The sequence below is a fragment of the Cherax quadricarinatus genome, chromosome 18 (assembly GCF_038502225.1).
Source record: "Cherax quadricarinatus isolate ZL_2023a chromosome 18, ASM3850222v1, whole genome shotgun sequence".
Taxonomy (NCBI): domain Eukaryota; kingdom Metazoa; phylum Arthropoda; class Malacostraca; order Decapoda; family Parastacidae; genus Cherax; species Cherax quadricarinatus.
In genome coordinates, this window is record NC_091309.1 from 11100337 (window position 1) to 11127836 (window position 27500).

At 44.0% G+C, this 27500-nt stretch overlaps 1 protein-coding gene across 3 annotated transcripts in view; it reads right to left on the reverse strand.

Annotated features, from left to right (window-relative positions):
* The window catches only part of LOC128689204 (uncharacterized), a 520741-nt gene that overhangs the window by 28764 nt on the left and 464477 nt on the right, over positions 1 to 27500 (reverse strand). The window contains exons 1-3 of one of the 3 annotated variants that reach the window (XM_070086180.1): positions 22116 to 22442; positions 11832 to 11913; positions 4065 to 4680 (exon numbers count right to left, since the gene is read on the reverse strand). In XM_070086180.1, coding sequence (XP_069942281.1) covers positions 4065 to 4165 — 101 coding nt within the window. In that variant the 5' untranslated portion in view covers positions 4166 to 4680; positions 11832 to 11913; positions 22116 to 22442. Of the gene's footprint in view, positions 1 to 4064; positions 4681 to 11831; positions 11914 to 22115; positions 22443 to 27500 lie in introns of those variants that run through there. The other 2 variants (XM_070086179.1, XM_070086181.1) reach the window with 2 other exon arrangements.

Sequence of the window (27500 nt, forward strand, 5' to 3'; positions counted from 1 at the left end):
TCTTCCTGACACGTATTCCCTGATCCATTGTAGTGCCTTCCCTGTTATACCTGCTTGGTCCTCCAGTTTTTTCACTAATCTCTTGTGTGGTACTGTGTCAAACGCCTTCTTACAGTCCAAGAAAATGCAATCTACCCACCCCTCTCTCTCTTGTCTTACTGCTGTCACCATGTCATAGAACTCCAGTAGGTTTGTGACGCAGGATTTTCCCTTCCCTGAAACCGTGTTGGCTGTTGTTAAGCTCATTTCTTTCTAGGTGTGTGTGTACTCACCTAATTGTAGTTGCAAGGGTCTATTCATAGTTCCTGGCCCCGCCTCTTTACTGGTCACTACCAGATCCACTCTCTCTCTGCTCCATGAACTTTATCATACCTCTTCTTAAAGCGATGTATGGGTCCTGCCTCCACTACATCACTCACCAGACTATACCAATTCCTGACAACTCTATAACTGAAGAAATACTTCCTAACATCCCTGTAATTCATCTAAGTTTTCAGCTTCCAGTTGTGTGTGTGTATACGTGCGCGCACGAACGCTCATACACATGTTTATTTATGTCCCAGTGCATGTGCTGCAGGTGTTTATTGATTCAATTTCATTACGGTTGGAACCCTGGTAAGTGTTGTGTCAGGCATGTGGCCGGCAGCATTAAACCCGACACGTCTCCAGGACCAACAACTGTCACAACTTCTCAGCGTCCAAATGCGGAAACTTCTCAGGAAAGACCTCTCAGGAAGATGAGAAAAAATGTCCTTATGAAAGTAAGAATTCATTTTGCATGTGTGTGTGTGTGTGTGTGTGTGTGTGTGTGTGTGTGTGTGTGTGTGTGTGTGTGTGTGTGTACTCACCTAGTTCTCACCTAGTTGAGGTTGCAGGGGTCGAGTCCAAGCTCCTGGCCCCGCCTCTTCACTGGTCGCTACTAGGTCACTCTCCCTGAACCATGAGCTTTATCATACCTCTGCTTAAAGCTATGCATGGATCCTGCCTCCTGTGTGTGTGTGTGTGTGTGTATTCACCTAACTGTGGTTGCAGGAGTCGAGACTCAACTCCTGGCTCAGTCTCTTCACTGATCGCTACTAGGTCCTCTCTCTGCTTCCTGAGCTTTGTCATACCTCGTCTTAAAGCTATTTATGGTTCCTGCCTCCACTTCATCACTTGCTAGACTATTCCACTTCCTGACGACTCTATGACTGAAGAAATACTTCCTAACATCCCTGTGACTCGTCTGAGTCTTCAGCTTCCAATGTGACCCCTTATTTCTGTGTTCCCTCTCTGGAACATCCTGTCTCTGTCCACCTTGTCTATTCCACGCATTATTTTGTATGTTGTTATCATGTCTCCTCCGACCCTCCTGTCCCCCAGTGTCGTCAGTCCGATTTCCCTCAACTTTTCTTCAAAGGACATTCCCCTGAGCTCCGGAACTAGCTTTGTTACAAACCTTTGTACTTTCTCTAATTTCTTGACGTGCCTGACCAGGTGTGGGTTCCAAACTGGTGCTGCATACTCCAGTATGGGCCTGACGTACACAGTGTACAGTGTCTTGAACGATTCCTTACTAAGGTATCGGAACGCTATTCTCAGGTTTGCCAGGCGCCCATATGCTGCAGCAGTTATCTGGTTGATGTGTGCTTCCGGAGACGTGTTCGGTGTTATGGTCACCCCAAGATCTTTCTCCTTGAGTGAGGTTTGCAGTCTTTGTCCTCCTAGTCTATACTCTGTCTGCAGTTTTCTTTGCAGCAGAGTATGTATAGGCTAGGAGGACAAAGGCTGCAAACCTCACTCAAGGAGAAAGATCTTGGGGTGACCATAACACCGAGCATGTCTCCCTAGGCACACAAAGGTTTATGTATGTGTGTGTGTGTGTGTGTGTGTGTGTGTGTGTGTGTGTGTGTGTGTGTGTGTGTGTGTGTGTGTGTGTGTGTATCTTCTACCAAACACATGAATTTGTTCTTGTAAACGTCGTTCGTGATGAGCGCAAATACACAAAAGCGGAAAGATTATTTACAGGGACAGACATTCATACAGAAATGGAAAGGAGACGACGCTTGTAGCTGAGATGCTGGCGCCGGTGTGTCGAGGACAAGCCTTCCAGACCTGCACCTTGACAGGTGAGATGTTAAACTTTACCGAAGACGAAGAAGACGAAGACGAAGACGAAGACGAAGACGAAGACGAAGACGAAGACGAAGACGAAGACGAAGACGAAGACGAAGACGAAGACGAAGAAGAAGACGAAGAAGAAGAAGAAGAAGAAGAAGAAGAAGAAGAAGAAGAAGAAGAAGAAGAAGAAGAAGAAGAAGAAGAAGAAGAAGAAGAAGAAGAAGAAGAAGTAGTAGTAGTAGTAGTAGTAGTAGTAGTAGTAGTAGTAGTAGTAGTAGTAGTAGTAGTAGTAGTAGTAGTAGTAGTAGTATTAGTAGTATCACGGTTGTAAAGGAGAACCAAAGCCCTGTACAGACACTACCAGTAACCACTTATACACTTCAAAGACACAGACAGACTGCCAGCAGTTATGTTGTTTACTCCATACGTACAGGCGCACAGACTCTGCCAGCAGTTACGTCATTCACTCTAAACTCACTGGCAGGCTGGTAGGCTGGCAGGCAGGCCGGCTCTGAGCCTGCACTCATGTTATTGACTCGTAACTGACACACTGATAGACTCTCAGTCTCTGTGGTCCAATTTGACTTGTTCCACCTGACAAACTTCCCCTCCCTCTTGTCCCCCTCCCTCCTCGTCCCTCCCTCTTGTCCCCCTCCCTCCTCGTCCCTCCCTCTTGTCCCCGTCCCTCCCTCCCGTCCCCGTCCCACCCTCCCGTCCCCCTGCCGCCCTATCACCCTCCAACCTGTCCGCCCCCCCTCTCTCTCTCTCTCACACGTACATAGAATACGAAAGTTATTTTTTCCACACAACATTTTTAGCAATTCTTTCCACTGCAACCTGCACGAGCAGATAATTAAGACAGCCACCAAAAATATATCATGCACCAAATATACAAAACTGAGTCAAAAATGTGACGTATTGTGATGTACCCATCACAAATTATCAGTCCAGTCTATACAGCCGGAAAAATGAGTCCACCTACAATAATGATGATGATGATGATAATAATAATAATCTTTATTTCTACAAGTACAAGTACAACTTATACAGACATACCACATAGAAAGCCCCTTGTTATGCAGAGCATACACACACACACACACACACACACACACACACACATATATATATATATATATATATATATATATATATATATATATATATATATATATATATATATATATATATATATATATATATATATATATATATATATATATATATATATATATGAAGACTCGAACCTACGAACAAGGTACGCAGTGCTTTACCAATCTACCCACACTGCGCACCTTGTTCCAAGGTTCGTAGGTTCGAGTCTCCTTCAGTCAGAGATCAGTGTTTGTGTATATTTCGCCTGCTCTTGCGAATTCCTTGTATATATATATATATATATATATATATATATATATATATATATATATATATATATATATATATATATATATATATATATATATATATATATATATATATATATATATAATATATATATATATATATATATATATATATATATATATATATATATATATATATATATATTATTATCACACTGGCCGATTCCCACCAAGGCAGGGTGGCCCGAAAAAGAAAAACTTTCACCATCATTCACTCCATCACTGTCTTGCCAGAAGGGTGCTTTACACTACAGTTTTTAAACTGCAACATTAACACCCCTCCTTGAAAGTCACATCCCCACCTCACTTAACTCATCAACAATAACATCCTAACCATTGTTTCTCATTCACATCCACGGTTATCAAAGCCAGGAGAGAATGAACCCAGTATCGACCAGTGTGAAAGAAAAGGGCCTGGAGCTGAGACTCGTGAAAGAAAAGGGCCTGGAGCTGAGACTCGTGAAAGAAAAGGGCCTGGAGCTGAGACTCGTGAAAGAAAAGGGCCTGGAGCTGAGACTCGACCACAGCAGAAACAAAAAACAGAGCAAGCATTATACTCACCCACCGTAGGTAGTGATGGAGGGAGGGGCTGCTATGGTCGACTCCGGCTGCCACCACGGCAGCAGGCGACTCTTCTCCGTTTTCTTCTTGGTGGCGACCATTGTGATCACTTCTGCCTTCTCTCTCCCTTCTTTTTTCCCTTTCTCCCTGTGTTTCTTCCTTTCTGTTTCCACTCGCTCAAGGGAAGATGTCCCTTGTTAATTCTGAGAGAACAACTGAGATGTGTGTTGTCTTCTTGTCTCACTCTGGTGAAATCTGTGTTTCTCTTTCTTGATCACTCTGCTGTTACCTCTCCTTCAACACACCTTTGCTTTGGTAGAGTAGGGAAGAGGAAAGGTGTTTGAGTGGGTCGTGTGGGCGGCAAGGAGGTGTGGGCAAAATAGGTGATGTGGGCGTGTCAGAATAGGAGTGTGGGCGTGCCAGAAGAATGTGTTTGTCACAAGAGAAAGATGTGACCGTGTTAGGAACGGATGTGGTCGTCACTGGACATGGGCGTGACAGGAGAGGGTTTGTGGGCGTCTCAGGAGTGTGGGCGTGGCAGGAGAGGAGTGTGGGCGTGGCAGGAGAGGAGTGTGGGCGTGGCAGGGGCGGCGTCCGGGCGTCTCGTCAGATGGTGCTGTGGACGCCAATAAAGTATAAAACAATATTAACCACATTTCCCTCTCCACATTACAACTGTGACACATCTCTCTCTCTCTCTCTCTCTCTCTCTCTCTCTCTCTCTCTCTCTCTCTCTCTCTCTCTCTCTCTCTCTCTCTCTCTCTCTCTCTCTCTCTCTCTCTCTAACATTTGGAAAGCAAAATTCAATTAGAAAAAATATGCAAATGTCATAATAAGTCCACAAAAAAATATATTAATACCGCATATACAATACCGAAAAAATCTTTCAAACGAAGCGACACTGTGACTGAGCCTTACTGCGGCTCTCCCTTATATTATACAACCTAACCTCATGTAGTCCCAATTACACAAATATTTCCCTACATAATAACACATACGTAAACTACCTAGGATAACCCCCCTCAAAAAAAAAAGATCATAGAATTTCACACTTCACGGACAGAAAATTTTTCACCGGCAAACGCCAGAATGTTTAGGTACATAGTGTGAGGGTGAAGGATTGAGGGGATCTGCAGTGCTGCAACGGAAAATTTATTCGATGTGCTGTATACACAAAAAATATAAACTCATATACAACCGGTGTGCCAAGTGGAAAAAAATACAGTAAAAATAAACCATCCGGTTATTAAAACAACAAATACAATAATAAAAAGTTTAAAACTATATATATATATATATATATATATATATATATATATATATATATATATATATATATATATATATATATATATATATATATATATATATATATATATATATATATTATTGCATTAATATGCAACAAGCATACTACGTATAATACAGCAGAAATAAACCGTTCGTTCATTAAAACAATAAATTCAGCCATAAGAGGTTTACAAATTTTTACTATTCACCGAAGATTCCCATAAAATGGCATTCGTTTTATAATGACCAGGAGATTATAAAATGCTCGGTTGTGGTATATACGTTGAACCGCGGGCAACGGGCACTAACAGATCGACTGATCAGGCCAATAACCTGGTGGCCTGGTTAGGGACCGGCCCAGGGTTGAGGGTGCTGCCCTCCGGAAGGGACTCCAGGTAAACACCAAGATTCAGAGTTCATCAACTTGTCTATTCTACTCCCTTCTTCTGTTTTTCATAATCACTATGAATTCTTTGACACAAACCCTTTACTGCTGCTTCCTCCCATCAAGTCTTTGTTAGAACCATATTGTCTACTTTCCAACTATTTTTTTTATATAAGTCTGAGTTTTCGAATTTAAAAATTTACATTATCTTCGATTTCCAGTTTCTTTTTACAGTACTATGACATGAGCATTGACGATACTGACAATATGGCTGAAAGGACACACATACATACACTCAGGACATCTTGACTGTGCGGTCATCCCAAGGATACCAATGGTAATAAGTCCCTATGTCTGACTTTTATCGGGGATTATACTAGGTGAAAAGATCAACTTTCTGGTAGCTTAAATATGTTTAAGGTGTATTCCCCTAAGGAAAAAGAAGAGAAGAAGTAAACTGGAAAGAGAGAGACGCTCCCTCTACATGAGAAGGCGAAGGATCACTGAGCTCAAGAAAGCTACATTATCTGAAACACGGAAAGAAGTGCTAACGAGGGAAGTGGATAATATTGAGCTTAAGTTAAAGGACTCATACAGGATCCAGGAGAAACAAGGAGAGCTAAACTCATTTACTGAAATTTAAAAAAAATCGAATTACTTTTCATATGACAAAAACAAGGCAAATACCACATCTAGTATAGGGCCCCTGCTCAGACAAGATGGAGCCTACACAGATAACAAAGAAATGAGTGAAATACTGAAATCTCAATATGACTGTGTTCAGCGAGCTACTAATAAGTCTAAAGATAGACAGTTCAAATAATTTTTTCATGAATGAGCCTGAAAACCCTGTCAATGTATGACAAATTTCTCACAGAACCCTAACTCCACTAGGCACTGAGAAAGCCATTGACAAAATGCCCATGTACTCAGCCCCAGGCCCAGACTCGTGGACTGCAAGAAACCCCTCTTGCGGGCTCTAAGTGCGCTATGGAGAAGGAGCACAGACACGGGTGAGATTCCACAGTCACTAAAAACAACGGATATAGCCCCATTCCATAAAGGTGGCAGCAAAGCAATAGCTAAGAACTACACACCAATAGCTTTAACGTCCCACATCATAAAAATCTTTGAAAGAGTTCTAAGAAGCAGGATTGCAAACTACTTGGACTCCCAACAGTTGTACAATCCAGGGCAACATGGGTTCAGAGCAGGTCGCTCCTGCCTCTCACAACTACTGGATCACTATGATACAGTTTTGGATGCACTGGAAAATCAACAGAATGCAGATGTAATATACACAGATTTTGCAAAAGCCTTTGACAAGTGCGATCACGGTGTAATAGCACACAAAATGAGTGCTTAAGGGATAACCGGCAAGGTGGGCAGATGGATCTTCAACTTTCTAACCAATCGAACAAAAAGAGTAGTGGTAAACCGAGTTAAATCGGAATCTGCCATAGTGAAAAGGTCTGTTCCACAAGGCACAGTACTCGCCCCTATCCTGCTCCTCATCGTCATATCAGACATAGACAGAGATGTAAACCACAGCGCTGTATCATCCTTTGCAGACGATACTATGATCTGCATGAGAGTGTCATCCATTGAGGACACTGTTAACCTCCAAGAAGATATAAACCAAGTTTTCCAATGGGCAACAGAGAACAATATGATGTTCAATGAAGACAAATTCCAACCACTCCGTTATGGAAAGCTGGAGAAAATAATAGCTAGAATTGAGTATACTACAAAATCTAATCACACAATAGAGCGGAAAAGTAATGTAGAGGACCTAGGAGTAGTAATGCCTGAGGATCTCACCTTCAAGGACCACAACAATGCCACTATCACATTTGCAAGGAAAATGATAGGTTGGATAATGAGAACATTCAATACAAGAGATACTAAGCCAGTGATGATCCTTATTAAATCACTTGTTTTTTCTAGGCTGGAATACTGCTGTACACTAACATCTCCATATAAGGCAGGTGAAACTGCAAATCTAGAATGTACAGAGGACCTTTACTGCATATATAAGTTCCATCAAACACCTTAACTACTGGGAACGCTTGGAAGCGCTTGACTTGTACTCACTGGAGCGCAGGCGAGAAATACATCATAATCTACACCTGGAAAATCCTATAGGTACTGGTCCCTAATCTGCACACAAGAAATAAGTAAGTAAGTTTATTCAGGTATACACAAATACAGTTACATAGAATTATCATACATAGCAGCATATGTGTAGAGAACCTAGGATAACCCAAAAAAAAGTCAGACAGAGTGGCTTATTTCCATTGGGGTCCTTTTACCTTATTATTATAATATGAAGGTTATAATATTTTCTTATTATTCTATAATGAAGATAACATCTTATTATCATACTAAAAAGACTATCTACTACACCAAGGTCATTAAGACTATCTACAATACGAGGGTCATTACTAGGAATATGGTAAAATTTACACGTATGTTAGCTAAAAAATAGAAAATCATTCCCCTCCCTTTCTGTAGCTACATTCAACAAACACCTTTTGGCACTCTTCTTGAACTGGTTCATACTATGACTGGCTTTGACATGTGCGGGCAGTCTGTTCCATTCCTTTATTGCTGTACAATAAAAGGTGTTTGAAGCCTGTCCAATGACTGTGGGTACTACAAAGTTGTGCTCTCTCCCCCTAGTACTATGATTGCTTTGGTTCCCAACCTTGACAAAATTGACAGCAAGATATTCTGGACATTGTTTGTGAGCAATTTTATAAACATGATTTAGCTTCAGTTGTTTTACTCTGTCTTCAACATTCAGCATATCCAACTGCTGTAATTCATCCTGGCCTACATGTTCTCTTGGTCCCAGCCCCAGGATGAATCTTACGATTTTGTTCTGGGTGATTTGCAGTCTATCTTTCAGTTTTTTTTTGTCAAGGCAGAGCACCAAGAAGAGCAAGCGTAATCCATATGGCATTGTATAAGGGCTAGACATAGGGTCCTGCGAGCCTCAGTAGGTAGACACTGTGCTTGTCTATATAGGAACTTCAGTCTGGCATTCGCTTTCTTTACTACACTGTTCCCTATCAATTCTCCTGACATGCATGGGTCAAACGGGATTCCCAAATATTTTACTGATGAAACCAAAGTGATGGGCTCCCCATTACATTGAACATTAAAATTATTTACCCTTCTTAGTTTATGTTTCGTGCCAAAGAGAATGGCTTCAGTTTTCCCTAGGTGTAATGATAGTTTGTTGTCTACTAACCATTTGCTGCAGGACTCCAGTTCCAGTGTTAAAACATTAGCAATATCTTGTGGGTCTTTACCTGACACTAACAGAGCACTGTCATCTGCATACAGGAGGAGTTTGCACTTGACACTGATAGGCATATCATTGACATAATATAAGAATAATAAGGGACCTAGAATACTACCTTGGGGAACTCCACATGTTATCGGCAGGGGTTCTGATTCTGTTTTGTTGATTTTGACTATTTGTCTCCTGTTGCTAAGGTAGGACTTAAACCAGTCTACAGAACCTATACCGATAGCTTGAAGTTTATTACATAATATATTGTGGTTGACAGTATCGAAGGCCTTTTGCAGATCTAAGGTTACCATACCTATGAGGTTCCCCTTTGACATTTCAGTTCTCAGGTAATCCATCAGATTAATAAGGGAGGTGTCGGTTGAGTAGGATCTTCTAAAGCCCGATTGATAGCTATGGAGAATGCTGTTGTCATTAAGGTACTTAACTACTTGAGAATACACCGCCCTCTCTAGAATTTTAGACATTATACTGAGTATACTAACAGGCCTATAGTTGCTTACATCAGACCTACTATTTTTCTCCCTACGAAAGCAAAAGACTTGGCAGGCGATGCAACATACCCCCAGTGAAAAGTAGGGGCGCCATTAATACACTAAGAGAAAACACAATAAGCGTCGTGGACCCAACCGGCCATAACGGGAGCCCCTGGCTGCCTTCAAGAGATACTTAAAGTCGGTGCCGGATCAGCCGGACTGTGGTTCATACGTTGGACTTCGTATGGCCTGCAGTAACAGCCTCATTGATCAGGCCCTGATCCACCGAGAAACCTGGTTACGAACCAGGCCGCGGGGGCGTTGATCCCCGGAATACCCTAAATAAATTTACTATACATTTCGTCAAACAAAAATCGCAGTATTGTATGTGTGACTACTAGGGTATATCCGTGGATGTTACTTTAGTTACCCCTCTCCCCAAATATTCTCACTCTCTTGACTGGTAATAAAGCACCAATAAGAACCCTATCCTCAGGGGGTAATAAAATAGCATTAAGAGTCCTCTCTTGAAGGGATAATCCAACAATACAGACGTACCCTTAAAGGATAATATAGTATCAGTAAAATGCGAGGTCCTGGGAGTATACAAAAACCCTCCCCTGGGGAGAGGAGAACAAGGAGCTGTATTCCTTTGAATAAAACGCTTCTGATGCAGGGTCCCTGGTGCACGTGAATTTTTATCCCTATGTGAGGTCAACAGACTCTTGCGTGGAAACGTTAGTATTCAGAGGTGGTATATATGCCGTGGAGGGTCTTAGAGGTGGTATATATAAAATTGATAACATCGGAGGTGGGGTATATATACTAATGCGACGTTGAAATGTATTTTAGTGGATGAAAAAAAAGAGGTTCGATAAACGGCAACAAAACGAGGTGAAATATTTTTTTGAAAGATTCAAATTTGTTTAGGGAGAGAGAGAGAGAGAGAGAGAGAGAGAGAGAGAGAGAGAGCGAGAGAGAGAGAGAGAGAGAGAGAGAGAGAGAGAGAGAGAGAGAGAGAGAGAGAGGCCAAAGTATGTTTCTCAAATACATACCTATGGTATACCTTGGTAGGGAAGAGAGGGTAAGTCTAGTTAATAGGTTACCTACTAGCCAACTAAGCAGGCTCCCATCAATATTCATTCTGGCTAGTTCATGCAGGATAACAATTCCATTTGTGATATCAAGTGCAGACCTAAACTCAATAAATGTGGTAAAACTGGTGGAAAATTGTGAGATGAGAAAGATGGTAATAATATTCCTGCAATCTTTCCCTGTTAATAAAATGTTAGGTAAAAGGGCATAGATACAACTAATGTGACAGTTTATTGTGGCAACGTTTCGCCCTCCAGGAGTTTCGTCAAACCATTACAGAGCTTCAATTATTTCCATTTATGTCGGTAATTCTACCATTATACCCTCATTCAAAAAAACTATTGAGACGATGTGACGATACGAGATGAAGTGAGAGTTGGGGTCTCATTCTCAGGTATAATTAACAATAATCCTTATAGATGGTGTTATAAAAGTCAGGTCAGTGGCAATAGTCGAATTGTATCAGGCTGCTGCACCTCAGGTTAGGTAAGGTTCTTCAGGAAACAGGAGAGGTGTTTCCTGACGCGGGTGTTAGTCATATGGTGACCAACAGCTGGAGCTTTTGGTTATCTGACCGAGGCCTTCCGCTGGCTTACCGGTCCACCCCTTTAAAAATTAAGGTTGTATATGTGGCACCTTAGGTAGAGAAACTATTGGTCCAAGAAGCATGAAGCAATGAAAACAATGCAGCACTAACACAAGACTATCTGGGACTTGCCTTAAAATTCAGAGGATATCGCAAGTCAACGTATTTTCCTGCATATAAGGCGCACGAGTGTCGGCTGCTTGTGGCACGATGTTTCCAAACCAGTTGTAACGTAAAGTTAATAAGCAACTGCTAAAGCGTAACCCAAGGCCTATCCTTGACTCTGACCTTGAGTATATAAGGCGCAGGATGATTTTCCAAGATATTTTGAGGGGGGGGGAAAAAAAGGGAGCGCCTTATATGCCGGAAAATACACGGTATACCATCCTCTCCAGGAGCCGTTGGTCTCACACTCAGTAATGAGGTGGTCACTCTTACATTAATATTTTGGCTCATGAAATATATTAGAATAAAGTGGTCTTCAAAAGCTCGGTTGGTAGCGCCCTTAGCTCACATATTGAGGTCCGTGGTTCGATCCCCGGTGCGGGTGGAAACATTTGGGCGTGTTTCCTAAAAACAACTGCTATTCCTGTTCACCTAGCAGTAAAATAGGTACCTGGATGTTAGTCGACTGGTGTGTGGGTCGCATCCTGGACACCTGGAGAGGGTTTCGGGGGTCAACGCCCCCGTGGCCCGGTCTGTGAAATATAAATTATTATTACCATGTTTCCAGAGCATGTTTAGAGGGATAGAGGCAGGAACGGAGCATATTCGATAGACAGAAGAAAGCGTGATTAATGAGTGAACAGAGAGTGCGGTTAACGGCAGCAAACAAGAGTGATTAAAAATAAAATGGTCACAGACAGCTGTAAAAAAAGGAGAAAAAAAAAGATGTGGGGGGGATAGGAGGGGAGGGTGAGTGAGGGGAGGGGGTGAAGGGCCAACAGTGACGTCAAGACCCACGTGAGAAGGGTGGGAGGGCCGGGGGAAGGGGGACTTTGAGTATTCAAACGAACTTCCCTAGCAACTACCACCATTCAAATATACCCTGGTAGCAACTACCACCATTCAAACATACCCTGGTAGCAACTACCACCATTCAAACACCCTGGTAGCAACTACCACCATTCAAACATACCCTGGTAGCAACTACCACCATTCAAACACCCTGGTAGCAACTACCACCATTCAAACATACCCTGGTAGCAACTACCACCATTCAAACATACCCTCGTAGCAACTACCACCATTCAAACACACCCTCGTAGCAACTACCACCATTCAAACACACCCTCGTAACAACTACCACCATTCAAACACACTCTCGTAACAACTACCACCATTCAAACACCCTCGTAACAACTACCACCATTCAAACACGCCCTCGTAGCAACTACCACCATTCAAACACACCCTCGTAGCAACTACCACCATTCAAACACACCCTCGTAGCAACTACCACCATTCAAACACACCCTCGTAACAACTACCACCATTCAAACACACCCTCGTAACAACTACCACCATTCAAACACACTCTCGTAACAACTGCCACCATTCAAACACCCTCGTAACAACTACCACCATTCAAACACGCCCTCGTAGCAACTACCACCATTCAAACACACCCTCGTAGCAACTACCACCATTCAAACACACCCTCGTAGCAACTACCACCATTCAAACACACCCTCGTAACAACTACCACCATTCAAACACACTCGTAGCAACTACCACCATTCAAACACACCCTCGTAGCAACTACCACCATTCAAACACACCCTCGTAGCAACTACCACCATTCAAACACACCATTGTAGCAACTACCACCATTCAAACATACCCTCGTAGCAACTACCACCATTCAAGCACACTCTCGTAACAACTACCACCATTCAAATACACCCTCGTAGCAACTACCACCATTCAAACACACCCTCGTAGCAATTACCACCATTCAAACACACCCTCGTAGCAACTACCACCATTCAAACACACTATCGCAGCAACTACCACCATTCAAACACACTTTCGTAGCAACTACCACCATTCAAACACACCCTCGTAGCAACTACCACCATTCAAACACACTATCGCAGCAACTACCACCATTCAAACACACTATCGTAGCAACTACCACCATTCAAACACACCCTCGTAGCAACTACCACCATTCAAACATACCCTCGTAGCAACTACCACCATTCAAACACACCCTCGTAGCAACTACCACCATTCAAACATACCCTCGTAGCAACTACCACCATTCAAACACACCCTCGTAAACTACCACCATTCAAACACACCCTCGTAGCAACTACCACCATTCAAACACACCCTCGTAACAACTGAAAATTGATTACTGTTTGGAAAACCTTCCAGCTCCATCCCCAAACATCTTACTGCTTGGTGATTTCAACCTAAGGCATACAAAATGGAAGAATGTAGCAAATAATGTTATAGCTGAAACAATCCCCGGAGGTAGCGCAGAAGAAAGGTCACACACACATGAGCTACTAAGTCTCTGCGAAAAACACACCTTAAGCCAGCAGATAGTGGAGCCAACAAGACTAGAAAACACACTTGACCTTATCTTCACAAATAATGAGGACCTGATAAGAGACATAAGAATATCAAAAACAACTAATTCCGATCACAACCTAATCGAAGTCCAGATGTACATGCATAGGGGTCCTGATCAGCAGAATGCATGTACCTGTGAAGGTGTCTTCACAAAATACAACTTCAACAACAAGAACATCAACTGGGACCAGGTAAACCATGTCCTAAACGAAACATGTTGGGAAGATGTCTTAAATGACATGGATCCAAACCAGTGCCTTGAAAGGATCAACTTCCTGGTAGCCGAAGCATGTTCTAGGCATATTCCCCTAAGAAAGAAGAAGAGCAGGAGTAAATTGGAGAGAAAAAGACGCTCCCTCTACAGAAGACGACGAAGAGTCACTGAGCTCCTCAGGAGTGCTAGAATATCTGATACACGAAAGGAGGCGCTAGCGACCAGGGAAGTGGAAACTATCGAACTTAAGCTAAATGACTCTTACAGGAACCAGGAGAGGCAGGAGGAGCTTAAAGCTATTAGTGAAATTGAAAGAAATTCAAAATATTTCTTTTCATATGCCAAAAACAAGGCAAATACCACATCTAGTATCGGGCCCTTACTCAGACAGGATGGGACTTACACAGATGACAACAAGGAAATGAGTGAAATATTGAAATCCCAGTACGACTCTGTGTTTAGTGAACCACTAATTGGTCTGAGGATCGACGACCCAAATGATTTCTTCATGAATGAGCCTCAAAACTCCATAAATGTATGCCAGATTTCCGACATTACCCTAACTCCGATAGATTTCGAAAAAGCCATTGACAACATGCCTATGCACTCAGCCCCGGGCCCAGACTCGTGGAACTCTGTTTTCATTAAGAACTGCAAGAAACCCCTCTCGCGTGCCCTAAGTACACTATGGAGGAGGAGCTTGGACATGGGTGAAATTCCACAGTCACTTAAAACAACGGATATAGCCCCACTCCATAAAGGTGGCAGCAAAGCATTAGCTAAGAACTATAGACCAATAGCTCTGACGTCCCACATCATAAAAATCTTTGAAAGAGTGCTAAGAAGCAGGATTGCAAATCACCTGGATTCCCAAAATCTGCACAATCCAGGGCAACATGGGTTCAGGGCAGGTCGCTCCTGCCTCTCACAACTACTGGATCACTATGACATGGCCTTGGATGCACTGGAAGAAAATCAGAATGCAGATGTAATATACACAGACTTTGCAAAAGCATTTGACAAATGCGATCATGGCGTAATAGCCCATAAAATACGTGCTAAAGGAATAACTGGGAAAGTGGGGAGATGGATCTTCAACTTCCTAACAAATCGAACACAAAGAGTAGTGGTCAACAGAGTTAAATCGGAGGCTGCCATAGTGAAGAGCTCTGTTCCACAAGGCACAGTACTCGCCCCCATCTTATTCCTTATCCTCATATCAGACATAAACAGAGATATACACCACAGCACCGTATCATCCTTTGCGGATGATACTAGGATCTGCATGAGGCTGTCATCTGCTGAGGACGCGGTTAATCTCCAAGAAGATATAAACAAAGTTTTCCAATGGGCAACGGTAAACAACATGATGTTCAATGAGGACAAATTCCAACTACTCCGTTATGGAAAACTGGAGGAGATAATAACTAGAACAGAGTATACTACTGACTCCGGCCATACAATAGAGCGGAAAACTAATGTAAGGGACCTGGGAGTAGTAATGTCTGAGGATCTCACTTTCAAGGATCACAACAGTGCCACGATCGCACGTGCAAAGAAAATGATAGGATGGATAATGAGAACTTTCAAAACGAGAGATGCCAAGCCCATGATGATCCTTTTCAAATCACTTGTTCTCTCTAGGCTGGAATACTGCTGTACATTAACATCTCCATTCAAAGCAGGTGAAATCGCAGATCTAGAGAGTGTACAGAGATCCTTTACTGCACGTATAAGTTCTGTCAAGCACCTTAACTACTGGGAACGCTTGGAAGCACTTGACTTGTACTCGTTGGAACGCAGGAGGGAGAGATATATCATAATCTACACTTGGAAAATCTTGGAAGGAATGGTCCCAAATCTGCACACAGAAATCACTCCCTACGAAAGTAAAAGACTGGGCAGGCGATGCAAAATGCCCCCAATAAAAAGTAGGGGCGCCATTGGTACACTAAGGGAAAACACCATAAGTGTCCGGGGCCCAAAACTGTTAACAGCCTCCCATCAAGCATTAGGGGAATTGCCAATAAACCCCTGGCTGCCTTCAAGAGAGAGCTGGACAGATACCTAAAGTCAGTGCCGGATCAGCTGGGCTGTGGCTCGTACGTTGGACTGCGTGCGGCCAGCAGTAACAGCCTAGTTGATCAGGCCCTGATCCATCGGGAGGCCTGGTCATGGACCGGGCCGCGGGGGCGTTGATCCCCGGAATAACCTCCAGGTAACCTCCAGGTAACCACCATTCAAACACACCCTCGTAACAACTACCACCATTCAAACACACCCTCGTAACAACTACCACCATTCAAACACACCCTCGTAACAACTACCACCATTCAAACACCCTCGTAACAACTACCACCATTCAAACACACCCTCGTAGCAACTACCACCATTTAAACACACCCTCGTAACAACTACCACCATTCAAACACCCTCGTAGCAACTACCACCATTCAAACATGCCCTCGTAACAACTACCACCATTCAAACACACCCTCGTAACAACTACCACCATTCAAACACACCCTCGTAACAACTACCACCATTCAAACACACCCTCGTAACAACTACCACCATTCAAACACACCCTCGTAGCAACTACCACCATTCAAACATGCCCTCGTAACAACTACCACCATTCAAACACACCCTCGTAGCAACTACCACCATTCAAACACACCCTCGTAACAACTACCACCATTCAAACACACCCTCGTAACAACTACCACCATTCAAACACACCCTCGTAACAACTACCACCATTCAAACACACCCTCGTAACAACTACCACCATTCAAACACACCCTCGTAACAACTACCACCATTCAAACACACCCTCGTAACAACTACCACCATTCAAACACACCCTCGTAACAACTACCACCATTCAAACACACCCTCGTAACAACTACCACCATTCAAACACACCCTCGTAGCAACTACCACCATTCAAACACACCCTCGTAGCAACTACCACCATTCAAACACACCCTCGTAGCAACTACCACCATTCAAACACACCCTCGTAACAACTACCACCATTCAAACACACCCTCGTAACAACTACCACCATTCAAACACACCCTCGTAACAACTACCACCATTCAAACACACCCTCGTAACAACTACCACCATTCAAACACATCCTCGTAACAACTACCACCATTCAAACACATCCTCGTAACAACTACCACCATTCAAACACACCCTCGTAGCAACTACCACCATTCAAACACACCCTCGTAACAACTACCACCATTCAGAGATAACACTCCACCTTGGGGAAAATGGAAGAGAAGGACAGAATAATGGGAATAAAGAAAGGATAGAGTGTATAAGCTGATAAACGAATAAGGTGAAGGAAGTTGGACAAACTGAGGGAACGAAAATGAGGGGAGGAGGGGAGGCAGGGAGGGAGGGAGGGAGGGAGGGAGGGAGGGAGGGAGGGAGGGAGGGAGGGAGGGAGGGAGGGAGGGAGGGAGGGAGGGGGGGGCAGGGAGGGAGGGAGGGAGGGAGGGAGGGAGGGAGGGCGGTAAATTGTTACTAAGGCTTCTCTACCATCCCTCCTCCTCCTCCCTCTTCCTTCCACATTTTACCTCCTCTACACCCACTCTCTCTCTCTCTCTCTCTCTCTCTTCTTGTTCTTCTTGTCTACTTCTTTCGCTACCTCCTCATCCTCTCCTTTATTATTATTATTATTATTATTATTATTATTATTATTATTATTATTATTATTATTATTATTATTATTATTATTATTATTATTTCACGGTGGCTCGTGGCCTGGTGGCAAAAGCTATCGCTTCACACAATGAAGGTCGGAGTTCGAGTCCCGTCAAGGGTGAAAACATTACGTGTGTCTCCTTACACCTGTATAAAATAGGTACCTGAGTGTCAGTGGACTGGTGTGGGTCGCATCCTGGGACAAAACTGATCTAATTTGCCCGAAATGCTCAGCATAACAAGCGGCTTTCTATATAGTAGTATGTCACTGATGTCAGCTAAACCTGTATACCTTGTACATGTTTACCTGGAGTTTACCTGGAGAGAGTTCCGGGGGTCAACGCCCCCATGTACTTGTAGTAAATAAACATATTGTTATTGTTTTCTATTTTTTGTTATTACACCGTGTAATTATGATATACAATAGAGAAGCAGCACACTGCTGATGTATCCAATTTTGTGTAGAAACAAGGATGCAGGGTGTGAGAGAGGGGAAGGCAGGAGTGGGTCTTGCAACTAAGTTCTTTCTCAGACAGAACGACGCCGAGTTCTACCTCCTCGCTCCTGGAGTCCTACCTCCTCCCTCCTGGAGTCCTACCTCCTCACTCCTGGAGTCCTACCTCCTCACTCCTGGAGTCCTACCTCCTCGCTCCTGGAGTCCTACCTCCTCACTCCTGGAGTCCTACCTCCTCCCTCCTGGAGTCCTACCTCCTCCCTCCTGGAGTCCTACCTCCTCGCTCCTGGAGTCCTACCTCCTCACTCCTGGAGTCCTACCTCCTCCCTCCTGGAGTCCTACCTCCTCCCTCCTGGAGTCCTACCTCCTCCCTCCTGGAGTCCTACTCATTCAAAACGAAGAACTTCTTGTAACTTTCTGATTGTCTTAAATCTTTTTAATTAAACAATGGTAACAGCCACGGTGTCCTGCTACACTGTTATATATTATAATTACATTGTGGGAATACCCACAATGTTTCCCAGTTACACACCATCACACAGGGTGGGTCACACACCATCACACAGGGTGGGTCACACACCATCACACAGGGTGGGTTACACACCATCAAAGGGTGGGTCACACACCGTCACACAGGGTGAGTCACACACCATCACACAGGGTGGGTCACACACCATCACACAGGGTGGGTCACACACCATCACACAGGGAGGGTTACACACCATCAAAGGGTGGGTCACACACCATCACACAGGGTGGGTTACACACCATCACACAGGGTAGGTCACACACCATCACACAGGGTGGGTCACACACCATCACACACGGTACATACACAAGGTAATGAAATATGCCAGCCTGAGCCAGGAGACTTCAGTGAGGCGATGACATTATCGGTGTACATTCCAAAACAGATGCGTCACTATCGTTTCTATCAACCAGGGCATCTTTAACGTCGTTATCATATCTCCTCTAGTTCTTCCCTCTTCTAAGATTGTATTAGGCTCACTTCATATTATCTTTCCTTGTAGCGCATCTCCCTCGTTTTCCAGACTAATCTTGTAATCCTGAGTCACTGTTATATGTATTAGAATTTCATTGCATTTTGTGATGCGCCAAATCCGTGCTTTCTAAATCTAATTTCGTCTAATTTGAATCCACTGGAGCCCTTCGGTTCTCTTCCTGCAAAACAACCGCGGGGGAGTTGAATGATAGCTCTAGGCCTTTCGTGTTGCAATCAACACATCATCAGGATCTTGCAACGTTGCAGAAAGGAGGAGGTCGTCCAAGCAAATATGATCACAGGAAGCGCCATTGTTGAGTTCAGCAATCGTATTTACTTGGACTTCCTCCTCTTTCCAACAACACTGCAAACTCCTGATGTGTTGATTGTAACACGAAAGACCTAGAGCTATCATTCAACTCCTTCCGTGATTGTTTTGCATAGTAGCAAATATGTCTTCCCCTGGACAACGCAACAATGGGCAGCCCAGGATGCGACCCACGACAGCCGCTGACAAGGTACCTAGTTTTATGACGATGGGCAGAACTCCAATGGAAATACATCACTGACTTTTTTTTCGGGCTATCCTACGTAATGTACACATGTTACTACGTATGATAATTTGTGTACCTGTGTTTATGTGTACTTGTACCTAAATAAACTTACTTCTATCGTAGAGCAAAATAATCACTTAAAACAGCAAATTGGCCAAATATAACTGAGAATTTATTTGTAAAATCTACAAGGTTGTTTTTCAACTGTAACAGAGATTTTTACAGCGGTTATAAAGACACAGATGTTAACATACACACAACAAAGGGCCCCAATGGAAATAAGACACTGTTAAGTATACGTACATTTAGCAATGTACGTAATGTACTTTTCATGTGTCTGTATCTCTGTGCTCTTAAGGACGCTGTTAACAATGTTTTATGTTATATACTCGAGGTCTAAAAGAAAATCTACTTAGCACATTACTGCAATAAAATCCCAAGAAAGTAGTGATATGTGAGATCACTGGAAATGGAAACTCGATCTAACAGAGGGAGGGAGTGTTGGTACTAGCGCAGGGAGTGTTGGTACTAGCGCAGGGAGTGTTGGTACTAGCACAGGGAGAGTGTGTTGGTACTAACCCAGGGAGTGTAGGTACTAGCGCAGGGGAGTGTTGGTACTAGCGCAGGGGAGTGTTGGTACTAGCACAGGGAGTGTTGGTACTAACCCATGGAGAGTGTTGGTACTAGCGCAGGGGGGTGTTGGTACTAGCACAGGGAGTGTTGGTACTAGCACAGGGAGTGTTGGTACTAGCACAGGGAGTGTTGGTACTAGCACAGGGAGTGTTGATACTAGCACAGGGAGTGTTGGTACTAGCGCAGGGGAGTGTTGGTACTAGCACAGGGGAGTGTTGGTACTAGCGCAGGGGGGTGTTGGTACTAGCACAGGGAGAGTGTGTTGGTACTAACCCAGGGAGAGTGTTGGTACTAGCGCAGGGAGTGTTGGCACTAGCACAGGGAGTGTGTGTAGGTACTAACCCAGGGAGAGTGTTGGTACTAGCGCAGGGAGGTGTTGGTACTAGCGCAGGGAGTGTTGACACTAGCACAGGGAGTGTGTGTAGGTACTAACCCAGGGAGAGTGTTGGTACTAGCGCAGGGAGGTGTTGGTACTAGCACAGGGAGAGTGTGTTGGTACTAACCCAGGGAGTGTTGGTACTAGCGCAGGGGAGTGTTGGTACTAGCACAGGGAGTGTTGGTACTAACCCAGGGAGTGTTGGTACTAGCGCAGGGGGGTGTTGGTACTAGCACAGGGAGAGTGTGTTGGTACTAACCCAGGGAGTGTTGGTACTAGCGCAGGGAGTGTTCGTACTAGCACAGGGAGAGTGTGTTGGTACTAACCCAGGGAGTGTTGGTACTAGCGCAGGGGAGTGTTGGTACTAGCACAGGGAGTGTTGGTACTAACCCAGGGAGTGTTGGTACTAGCGCAGGGAGAGAGTGTTGGTACTAGCACAGGGAGAGTGTTGGTAATGGCGCAGGGAGAGAGTGTTGGTACTAGCGCAGGGAGTGTTGGTACTAGCGCAGGGAGAGAGTGTTGGTACTAGCGCAGGGAGTGTTGGTACTAGCACAGGGAGAGTGTTGGTACTAGCACAGGGAGTGTTGGTACTAGCGCAGGGAGAGTGTTGGTACTAGGACAGGGAGAGTGTTGGTACTAGCACAGGGAGAGTGTTGGTACTAGCGCAGGGAGAGTGTTGGTACTAGGACAGGGAGAGTGTTGGTAATGGCGCAGGGAGAGAGTGTTGGTACTAGCGCAGGGAGTGTTGGTACTAGCGCAGGGAGAGAGTGTTGGTACTAGCGCAGGGAGTGTTGGTACTAGCACAGGGAGAGTGTTGGTACTAGCACAGGGAGTGTTGGTAGCGCAGGGAGAGTGTTGGTACTAGGACAGGGAGAGTGTTGGTACTAGCACAGGGAGAGTGTTGGTACTAGCGCAGGGAGAGTGTTGATACTAGGACAGGGAGAGTGTTGGTAATGGCAGGGAGAGAGTGTGGTACTAGCGCAGGGAGTGTTGGTACTAGCACAGGGAGAGAGTGTTGGTACTAGCGCAGGGAGAGTGTTGGTACTAGCACAGGGAGAGTGTTGGTACTAGGACAGGGAGAGTGTTGGTACTAGCGCAGGGAGAGTGTTGATACTAGGACAGGGAGACAGTTGGTACTAGGACAGGGAGAGTGTTGGTACTAGCACAGGGAGAGTGTTGGTACTAGCGCAGGGAGTGTTGGTACTAGCACAGGGAGAGTGTTGGTACTAGCACAGGGAGAGTGTTGGTACTAGCGCAGGGAGAGTGTTGGTACTAGCGCAGGGAGAGTGTTGGTACTAGCACAGGGAGAGTGTTGGTACTAGGACAGGGAGAGGTGTATGCTTATGATCTCAAGAGTTACCTGTGTGGAGCGGCCCGTGTTGTTCTGTGGACACGTGGTACAACCCGTATTGTTCTGCAGTCTCTTGTGTGTTGCGGCCCGTATGTTCTGAAGACACCTACGTGTCGCTGACCCTAGTGCCAAGGAGGGAGTGTCAAGGAGATAGTGACACTGATGAAGTAGTACCTCGATCCACTAGGTGCCTCTAATTTGAAACGCCCGCTGCTGGGGTGCCTGCCACACTGATGGAGTCAGGGAGCAGACGGGGTGACACCAACCTTACCTCCCTCCCAGTATAAGTCTCTCCTTCACCTCCCTCCCTCCCTTCCAACACCGCAAGCCTCTCTGCCATACTATCAGCTGACTCTCTCTCTCCCTCCCTCCCCTTCCAAGACGTTAGCTACAGCAGTTGCCTAACTGCCTGTTTATCCTCCTGAAATCTAATCGAACTGACTGCAACTTTCCCCGAGTCCTCCAGATACTATTGCACAGTCAAGCTCAGTAGTTATATGTATTGAGTTACATTCCTTCTGTTCTTGCTAGACTCAGGAGCAACGATAATAACACACTGGAAACTTAAGTCAGCGTCGTGGTGATCGCGCGAGGCTGCTGCTCCAGCATCCATTTTTTTTCTAGTGTTTTCAAATAATGTAAATCTTATTTACGTTGGAGTAAGTAGTAGTAGTAGTAGTTACTAGTTGTCAAAGGCACTTGTCGATAGACACTTGGCAAGTACATAAGTAAGTTTATTTAGGCACAGGTACACGTAAGTACAGTTATCGTACATAGTGTGTATTAACTAGGATAACTCCAGAAAAAAAAAATCAAGTACGTAATATACAAAAAAAAAAAAAAAATTCTTTACAATGTTCTCGAGGGCATACACATGCTATGACCAAAAATAAATACGTTATAAGTATTTAGCGATTATTATTATAATCAAAAAGAAGCGCTAAGCCACAAGGGCTATACAGTAAGTATTTAGCAAAACGAAGATAATGACTTATTACCATTGGAGGTTCCTGTCAATATTTACAGTTCAAAGTTCATATTTATTCCTTGGCATTAATTTGAAAACATATATATCGTTTACATTTCAGGGATACATTTTTTTTTCCTTACGATGAGTGAGAGTAGAAATTTGGGAAAATAACCACACCTCCGTGACCAGGTATCCGTGTGACCACGGATCTACCTGTGATGGCATGTACCAAGACCTGTGATCTACCTGTGATCCACATGTACCAACACCTGTGATCTACATGTGGCAATATGTACCAACACCTGTGATCTACATGTGGCCACATGTACTAACACCTGTGAGCTACCTGTGACCACATGTACTAACACCTGTGATCTACCTGTGACCACATGTACTAGCACCTGTGACCACATGTACTAACACCTGTGACATGTACTAACACCTGTGATCTATGACCACATGTACTAGCACCTGTGACCACATGTACCAGCACCTGTGACCACATGTACTAACACAACCTACTTCCACATTGAACAAATGTAACACTACCTATGACTGCTACACCTCTCCTGCCATACGGTTTATAAGCTGCTTCTCCGCTCATATGCCGTATTCTACTCAAGATTGATGGACTGAACACATCGACTCAAGGTTGAGGGACTGATTACCTCATTCTCCTCCTGTTCTTCTAGTTTCTCCTATGTATGGACTGATGAAGCCACTGTGTGGCGAAACGTTTCCTCAATAAAGATACCCAAGAGTTGCACATGTGTCTAATTTATCAACATGTCGGTTCTCTGAACCATTCATCTACAATCCTGTGATCTACCTGCTCTCTTTCACAAGAATCACCAGACCAGCAGTAACAACCTGGTTGATCAGGCCCTGATCCACCATCACGATACCTGGATATGGACCGGGCCGAAGGGACGTTGACCCCCTGAATACCCTCCAGGTAAACTACAGGTAAGAATTAAAAAAAATATACATTATTTATCTTAATAAATTTGATAATCACAATGTTTTTCTGATATTTATAATAGAAGGTTGTCTTAGAAGCTAAAACGTTGTGTAGCTTTAAAAATAGGTTACATAAATTCATGAGTGGGTGTGAGTTGGACCTGACTAGCTTGTGCTACTGGGTCTGATGCCGTGCTCCTTCCTTAAGTGGATGTGACCTACCGTGACTAGGCTTGGGCCGGTGGGTGACTTGGACCTGCCTCGCATGGGCCAGTAGGCCTGCTGCAGTGTTCCTTCTTTCTTATGTTCTTAAGGTGTACACCTTCTGTCAGTATTAGTAAGTGACTTGAACCTGCCTAGCATGGGCCAGTAGGCCTGCTGTAGTGTTCCTTCTTTCTTATGTTCTTAAGGTGTACACCTTCTGTCAGTATTAGTAAATGACTTGAACCTACCTAGCATGGGCCAGTAGGCCTGGTGCAGTGTTCCTTCTTTCTTATGTTCTTAAGGTGTACACCTGTCAGTATTAGTAAATGACTTGAACCTACCTAGCATGGGCCAGTAGATCTGCTACAGTGCTCCTTTTTATGTTATTTTACAAGATATTAGCGATGAGAGTGAAATACAACGAACAACACAACATTCGCAGGTCTCAGGTTGAGGAACAAAGAAAAGCCTAATGATTTAATTTAGTAACAGAGATAACGACGGTTGAGAGGCCTCACCACACCTCACAGCCTTAGGCCTACTTAACATTGTTAAACAGAAAATCTTATAAGCTATATACCATATTTCTGAATCGGAAAATAATTTCGCTTGTAGCATGTCTTTCGGACGAGTTCAGTCGGGCCAGCTTCCAGAGACAGGGATGAGTAGCGATGGATTAGACATGTGCAACACCTGTGTAGACATACGTAACACCTGTGTAGACATATGTAACACCTGTGTGTAGACATGTGTAACACCTGTGCAGACACATGTAACATGTGTAGACATGTAACACGTGTCGACACATGTAACACATGTGTAGACATATGTAACACCTCTGTAGACATATATAACACCTGTGTAGAGAGGCCTGTGTAGATGAGGTCTGGTCTCAGACCGGGCCGCGGGGGCGTTGACCCCCAAAACTCTCTCCAGGTAAACAAATGCAACACGATCACAGATCTACCAGGCTTCGTGTTGGGTTGTTTAGAGATACCTTCATGAGACGCTAGTTTCCCCCCTACGTCTCTGCTGCTTCTATAATTAGGCTGGACTAAGTTCGTCACTGAAAGCTGACTCAAGTCATGCAAATATTGTTAATACTACCATTGGCTATTTTTTTTTCAGAGTCAAAAGTTTCAGGAATGAAATTTCCGAGTTTCAGAATCTCATTTGTTTTTTTGCAATTTTCTGCTCTGATCCGCTCACTAACCTATCTCTAAGTTCACCTCTTAAGTTAACAATTTCTTATGTAGTACATGAATGGTATACAATACCGACAAGATGAAAAATTAGACACATGTGCAACATCTGGGTGTCTTTATTGTAGACGTTTCTCCATCCGGTGGCTTTATCAATATAAATTCTAGGACATAATTGGAAGACAGAAGAACTACATACCAAAAATGAGGTAATCAGTTCCTCGGCCTTGGAGTTGGTGTGATTCTGGAGAACAGGTAATTCTTCTTTGTAGATTCGCCGGTACAATCGCCCGGCCTGGGCCTTTTCCAAGAGTTGGCCCGGCATTGGCTCTCTGTGGTGGGAGTGTCTCAGACCAATGTCTGCCATGGGAGGCAGTACAAGTACCTCCTCGTCTTCTGGGACCACCTGTCCCCAAGTCTAGCCCCATTCCACGCCCCCACGGGGCTCGGAGGAAAAAACTGGGCACCTTGGGCTGCCACAAACCTCGCCCACACTAGGTTCGAAGGGTGTGGCAGGTGCATAGCAGCAGACGATGTCAGGAGGTGCAAAGGCAGCAAGCACTACAGGATCCTCTTGGAGCCACACCCCAGCTTTGGGCATTAAGCCCGAGTGCTGGGGAAGCTCAAGAATGCCTCTTGCTGTGTGTGTTGCTGCTGCTACTACTACACTTGTCCATTGCACTCTGAGCACAGGCATGTATGTATAATGTTTGCCAAGACCGGAGTCCTGGCAAACCTGTCTCTGGCTCACGAAGGAGAAAGGGTGCTGCAATGTTGCAACGTATGCCGTTCAAGCACTGTTCTGGTCAGTTCATCTGGTCTGAGCACAGGCAAGAAGGCTGGCGCTTATATACTGGTGTCAAAGTGGAAAGGGACGGGTTGCAGACGAGGGCATAGTCACTGGTAGGCGGGATTCTTTTGTATACAGTTCTTCTGTCTTCCAATTATGTCCTTGAATTTGTATTGATAAAGCCACTGGATGGCGAAACGTCTACAATAAAGATATCCAGATGTTGCACATGTGTCTAATTTTTCATCATTTTTTACCTTCAAACTGACATATTTTATAAATCAATCAATTACATCTCAAAATTGTCAAAATCAATCCCTCTGCAATATTTCCAAATTAGGTCGGGTCAGATTATTTTTCCCCGCTGATATATCTTTGTGCTTTTAAGAAATTTGACCGGAGAAAACTGAAAACAAAATTAGTTTGTGGCGGCAGTGCCTGCCATGTTCCAACTTTGGGGACGGGTGCCATAAGTTCGCCAACCCAGGAACCATCTATTCACTAGAGTTGGTCACCATGGAATCGTGGTACAAGGGATACCATCTTCAACCTGTTCGCTAACCTGTTCCATCAGTCATGCCCAGCTCTTGGGTATAACTGATGGAAGAAAGTCATACAGTAAGGAACGTAGCACTTATAGCATGGGAAATATTCTTACAATGAAGAACATAGCACTTTTATAGGCACCATAAAATAAATTCCACACTGACAGTGGGATAACAGATTATGGGTATTTATCCAACCTGTTTTCTATGTGTATACAATATCAATTGCAAATAAGTTTTTTCTAACAAATTGATTTATTGCTTGCTACGCATTTAATAATAAAAATGATTATGTGTAACATATAACAAAATTTATTTAAATAAATAAAGTACAGGGTATGGAAACACTAGAGGCAAACCTGCGATTTAATATATTATTATTTTAATATAAAGAGCTCAACCAGGTAGTGGGAAGGAGCTATACAATATAAGAACATAAGAAAGGAGCACTGTAGCAGGCCTACTGGTCCATGCGAAGCAGGTCCAACTCAAACCCACTCATGTATTTATCTAACCTATTTTTAACACTACACAAGGTTCTAGCTTCAGTGACGTGTACTCGGGAGTTTGTTCCACGCATCCACAACTCTATTACCAAACCAGTGCTTTCCTATATCTTTTCTGAATCTAAATTTTTCCAACTTCGTTCGGATTTCTAACCCCGGGGGGTCAGCCACTCAGGATAACTCAAGAAAGGTAGTGTGTCATCGAGAAAGGCAGTTC